This window comes from Glycine soja, chromosome 14 (assembly GCF_004193775.1).
Source record: "Glycine soja cultivar W05 chromosome 14, ASM419377v2, whole genome shotgun sequence".
Classification (NCBI taxonomy): domain Eukaryota; kingdom Viridiplantae; phylum Streptophyta; class Magnoliopsida; order Fabales; family Fabaceae; genus Glycine; species Glycine soja.
Window position 1 is genome coordinate 9,415,471 of NC_041015.1, and position 5,556 is coordinate 9,421,026.

At 34.4% G+C, this 5,556-nt stretch overlaps 1 protein-coding gene across 3 annotated transcripts; it reads left to right on the top strand.

Moving 5' to 3' along the window:
• Positions 1–235: 235 nt before the first annotated feature.
• On the top strand, positions 236–4,174 carry LOC114383076 (beta-fructofuranosidase, insoluble isoenzyme CWINV1-like). 3 transcript variants are annotated; one of them, XM_028342670.1, is made up of 8 exons: positions 236–509; positions 695–703; positions 1,142–2,007; positions 2,319–2,477; positions 2,577–2,815; positions 2,888–2,978; positions 3,059–3,236; positions 3,901–4,174. In XM_028342670.1, the coding sequence occupies exons 1-8, from the start codon at positions 347–349 to the stop codon at positions 3,906–3,908; spliced, it is 1,713 nt and encodes a 570-aa protein (XP_028198471.1). In that variant the 5' UTR covers positions 236–346; the 3' UTR covers positions 3,909–4,174. The 3 variants fall into 3 exon arrangements, with proteins under 3 accessions (XP_028198471.1, XP_028198470.1, XP_028198472.1); XM_028342669.1 differs by lacking the exon at positions 3,901–4,174 and having other exon boundaries at positions 237–509; positions 3,059–3,784; XM_028342671.1 differs by lacking the exon at positions 3,901–4,174 and having other exon boundaries at positions 452–561; positions 3,059–3,784.
• The last annotated feature ends 1,382 nt before the right edge of the window (positions 4,175–5,556 follow it).

Consider the following 5,556-nt stretch of genomic DNA (forward strand, 5'->3'; position numbering starts at 1 on the left):
CTTACCATGTGTGATAATTTATGATTGGATAGTAATATAAAATGTATTTTACAAAGTGAGTGTATAATATATTTTTCATTAAATTAAATTTATTTAATTATATCATGTAGACTTGTATGCATAACTATATATATATATATATATATATCCCAGGTGATGTATATTTAAAATCTGATTGGCTTTGGTTTTGTCTCTTTTCACAAGGTGACAGATCCATTTAGGATATAATATTCCTGTTTCTTGATGTACTGTGCATATATGAAGTCATTGATCAAACTAAAATAAAACTCATAGATAAGCCATCTTCTCTCTTGTTGAAATTCTCCTTCTCCTACATGCTTGCATCATGAAGATCATTCCAGAACTACTATTATTTGTGATAGTTCCTTTTCTGCTGAACAGTGGAAATGGAATTGAAACATCCACACATAGCATCAATAATAGAACACCTGAAAAACAACCTTACCGAACTTCTTATCACTTTCAGCCCCGACAGAATTGGATGAATGGTATTTTCATCCTCACCAAGCTTTGTGAATTTAATTTTAGCATTAATGCTTCGTAAGTTTACTAGTTTATCTGTTCTGTTCTGTTCTGCTTCTCTTGTTATACCACTGATAAGTCTAATCCTTTTCTTTCTTCACTTGACATGTTTTTGCTGATTATAATTGGAAATGGATTCTTCATTATGCAGATCCAAATGGTAAGCCCGTGAATTTATATGACTATCAGTTATTTGGTTACCTCCCCAGCTCATCATCCATAAGAGAAAATAGAAACTGTCATGTTCTCTTATGTTCCATTTGAAACTTGATTTCTTTGACTTATTAAGACCCTCTTTAGATAAACTTTTCAGTAAGTATTTATATGAGAAGAAAATAAGAAGAAAAAATAAATTAATTTTTTTCCATAAGCTAAAATCAACTTATGAACATAACTTCTAGAAAATCCCTCATTTATTTTCTCCAAAAACTTGACTGCATAAGTTGATTTTAGCTTATGGAAAAAACTCAATTCATTTTTTTTCCCTAAAAGTACTCACGGAGAAGTTTATCTAATCGTGACCTAAGAATTCATACTTTGTTAAAGCAACCCAAACTATAATAAGATGATTGATCTTAATGTTGATTTAATCTTCCAGGGCCTATGTACTACAAAGGTGTTTATCACCTTTTCTACCAGCATAATCCTGAAGCAGCAACCTTTGGTGATAGGATTGTATGGGGTCACTCAGTATCCTATGATCTCATCAATTGGATTCATCTAAATAATGCTATTGAACCAAGTGGACCATATGATAATAATAGCTGCTGGTCAGGCTCAGCCACTATAATCCCAGGGAAAGAACAACCAGTAATTTTGTACACAGGAATTGATGATAAGAAACATCAAGTTCAGAACTTGGCTATGCCAAGGAATCTATCAGACCCCTTCTTAAGGGAATGGATCAAACACCCTCAGAACCCTGTCATGAGTCCACCAAGTGGAGTTGAAGTGAATAACTTCAGAGACCCTTCAACTGCTTGGCAGGGAAAGGATGGAAAATGGAGGGTAGTAATTGGTGCTCAAAATGGTGATGAAGGGAAGACAATTCTCTACCAAAGTGAGGACTTTGTTAATTGGAAAGTGGATCCTAATCCCTTCTACGCATCAGATAATACTGGAGTTTGTGAGTGTCCAGACTTCTTCCCTGTTAACATCAGTGGCAGCAAAAATGGGGTGGATACATCTGTGCAAAATCCAAGTGTTAGACATGTCTTGAAGATAAGCTATCTAAGAAAGCAGCATGATTACTATTTTCTTGGTAAATATGTATCTGATCAGGAAAACTTCATTCCTGATGTTAGGTTTACAGGAACTAGTTCAGACTTAAGGTATGACTATGGTAAATTCTATGCTTCCAAGTCATTTTTTGACTATGCCAAAAACAGGAGGATATTGTGGGGGTGGGTGAACGAGTCTGACTCCACACAAGATGACATTGAAAAAGGATGGGCTGGTCTACAGGTATCTTAGTTATTTCAGCTACCTTATTGTTTCTATGTAACTATGTTCATGTGAATCATATCATAAAGTCTAGTTTTTTAGGGAATGTTAGCAACACATTTTACCATACTCTTTGTAACACTCTATTAGCTGAAATTTATTGAAAAACACAATTTAATGAGTCTAACATGTGATATTGTAGTTTTCAGTGAATGCTAATCAATAGTAGAGATTGTATAAGAAAAAATATGCTAGAAAGTGTGTTACTATTACTCCTCATGTGGATTGAAAGGGCATCATAGTGACGAAAGATCCTTTTTTTTGGAATGTAGTCAATTCCTAGGCAAGTTTGGCTTGATAAAAGTGGGAAGCGATTGGTGCAATGGCCAATTGAAGAGGTAGAGAAACTACGTGATAAACACATAAGTATAATGGGAGAGAAACTCGTCTATGGATCAAATCTTGAAGTCTCAGGTATCACTGCATCCCAGGTAAGTAAATTGATGCTATATATCTCCATTCTTCAATGGTAAATTTTAGACCAAGTACAACATCAACGTTAAAGTACTTTCAAATTTAAACTTTTGAAGGCCGATGTAGAAGTGTTGTTTGAGCTACCTGAGCTACAAAGTGCCGAGTTTCTTGATCCCGATGGAGTTGATCCCCAACTACTCTGTAGCCAAGAAGATGCATCAAGAAGTGGCATAATAGGGCCATTTGGTTTGTTAGCTTTAGCTTCAAAGGATCTCAAAGAGCATACTGCAATCTTCTTCAAAATATATAGAGCCCCCAATAGATATGTTGGTCTAATGTGCAATGACCAAAGAAGGTTGCTTCTGAATTCTAACATTCCCCCAACTTAAATTTGTGATTGAGACAGATTTTTGTCTACACTTTGCAGGTCCTCATTTCGCCATGATCTTGACAAAACTGCATATGGAACTATCTTTGACATAGATCCTAATCTCAAAAATATTTCACTAAGAAGCTTGGTATGTCTATTTCTAATGACAAGTATACTCCTCCTTGTTTTATGATATGCTTGGTAGTTTGATGTATTCTTGTTATGCAGATTGACCACTCCATTATTGAGAGTTTTGGGGATGAAGGGAGAGTTTGTATCACTAGTAGAGTTTATCCATCGTTGGCTATAGACAAAGATGCCCATCTTTATGCATTTAACAATGGAAGCCAGAGTGTGGTGGTCTCAAAACTGAATGCTTGGAGCATGAAGCAAGCGGAGATTGGCCGTGAGGGAAACATAAGCTATACCTAAGAATGATTAGAAGATTTTGGATATTGTTGCATTGAATAAAACCATCAATTTAGTATCCGAAGTATTGCATTCTCTCCTATTTACTCTCTAAAAGTAATAAAATTATATTAGTAATCCACTAAGTATTGAGCATCCATCAGTTTAGTGCTTGAATTAGTATATTTTACAAACCTTTAGGGACCAATTTGATAGATTTTACAATACTTGAAGGATTACTTATTATGATTTCTAATGTGAGAGAATACTTGTATAATTTTCTTACTAACCATTTAGGAGAGAGTAATACTTCAGGGATGAAATTGAGGGTTTTCTCTTGTTGTAGTTGTGTCTTATAATTTGTTTTTCCCTCTTTATTGGTCTCTCCAAGGTTGTCTTATTCGGGATGTAACTCTGCTGTCTATTGTTATTTAAGAACTAATAGTAATGAGTCTCTGCAGATCAACGAATTTAGCTTACTCACCAATTTTGTTAAAGAACATTTCCAAATTCAGTACCACTCTACAGAGTTTTTCCTGGAGCTTACACAATCTTCACATGAATCAAATTTCCAAATTAGTATTTTGTTTTCATTATGCTCTTTGTTCTTTATGAGGTAACCAATATTCATTGCATTTTCTATATTGATATATATCCGACAGATCACTGAAAAGAAGAAACAGTCTCACTCAAATATATGGCTGAAGGGAGGCAGCGATTAAAACAGAAGCGCTATGAAACGAGAGAGTAAACAACAGCCAAAGGAGGAGAAAAGCCTATGTATATGTTTGATGCATTAATTTCTTCATCAAGTTTCAGATTATATACATTGTGGCTTAACTAGTGGTTTCAAATATACATTATTTACATACTGATATACAGCTATATCAGTATGTGGTTTGATGTTTATGAACAAAAAAAATATTGAACATTTGACCTATCTGTTGTCATGCCCCACTTTGAGCAGAGATGTTGGAAACCTGCTTCACCAAACCAAATACCAGAACAATGGTTTAACATCTTAAAATTTGAGTGAAAACTATATCATCAAAATCTAACATGACATAGTAGGTAAAGTTACATCTTAATAAGATATCATAAACCTCCATACTCCAGTTGTAATATAGAAGTTTTTGCAAGCTATCAGCCAAATTTATATGCTGAGCATTTTCCGCGAATAAATTGATCACATCCCCAAAAACACAAATGCATGGAGTCAAATTAAAAGGAAAAAATTTCCAAGTTGGGTTTCATGTCCAGGTGCCATAAAATTGTGCCTATGACAATCTGTGTGCATGACTTGTGGTCTACCTAACTTCAACTAAAAATTAGCATGGCTTTACAAGATGCACAGCCATAGGAAGGCAAACAAGAAAAGTCTCTAGCAATGGTAGGAAAACCAAACTAGATGAACTAAAGTACATAATCATAAAATGAGCCTATCAAGTCTAAGCTGTAGAAACAGAACAGTAGAAAGAGAACAGAATTAGGTACATGGTAGCTAAGCTGTTTAATGAATGTTTTGTTGTAGTGTTATATGTCTGACTGTACTCTTGTAGTGAATAATGAAAAAAGATGACTGAAAATCGGTTAAGATGGTTAGGACGTGTACAAAGAAGGCCATTGGAAACATCAATGACTAATTAGGAGAGTAAACTGTAAGATTTTTAGTCTTGTGAAAAAATGAGAGAGACCAAAAAGGATATTGGAGAAAGTTGTTAAACCAAGCTGAATGACATCGTGGGAAGATACAGGACAAAGACAATTTTTTATAAAATAAGCTATTAAAGAAAAGATTATTTAGACTATAATTCAAGTTAATTAGCAAAAAATACTCAATTTTTAGGATTCACACTCAACACAATAACACAACAATTCCTCATCGGGACATCAATTGGTCCATCAAACATATATAAATTTACATTTGTAATTGTAAAGATAGGATCAAAATTTGTAGAAACACCCCAAAACTCATTCCGATTAATCCTCTAAGGATCCCTACACATGTTTGCACTACTCCCTAATTTTGAATAACTCATCCCTTACCTCTAAGTGAGCTCATGGGTGTAGTCCGATAGTGATAGCGGCATCTCTAACAGTTTCATGAGACTCTTCAAGTTTTTCCTCTGATTGTTCTACTAGGATTTCTAAGCGTTACAGGAAAGGAGAAGATATTGTAACCTTCATTTCACTATCAACGTGTGAGACTAATTTGTCTTGGAAAACCAATTATTTCACAAATCTCAATTGTGAGAATGTGTGAAAATGAGTTTTGAAGGTGGTGTCCAAATTTCACAACGATACAACGGATAATGAGT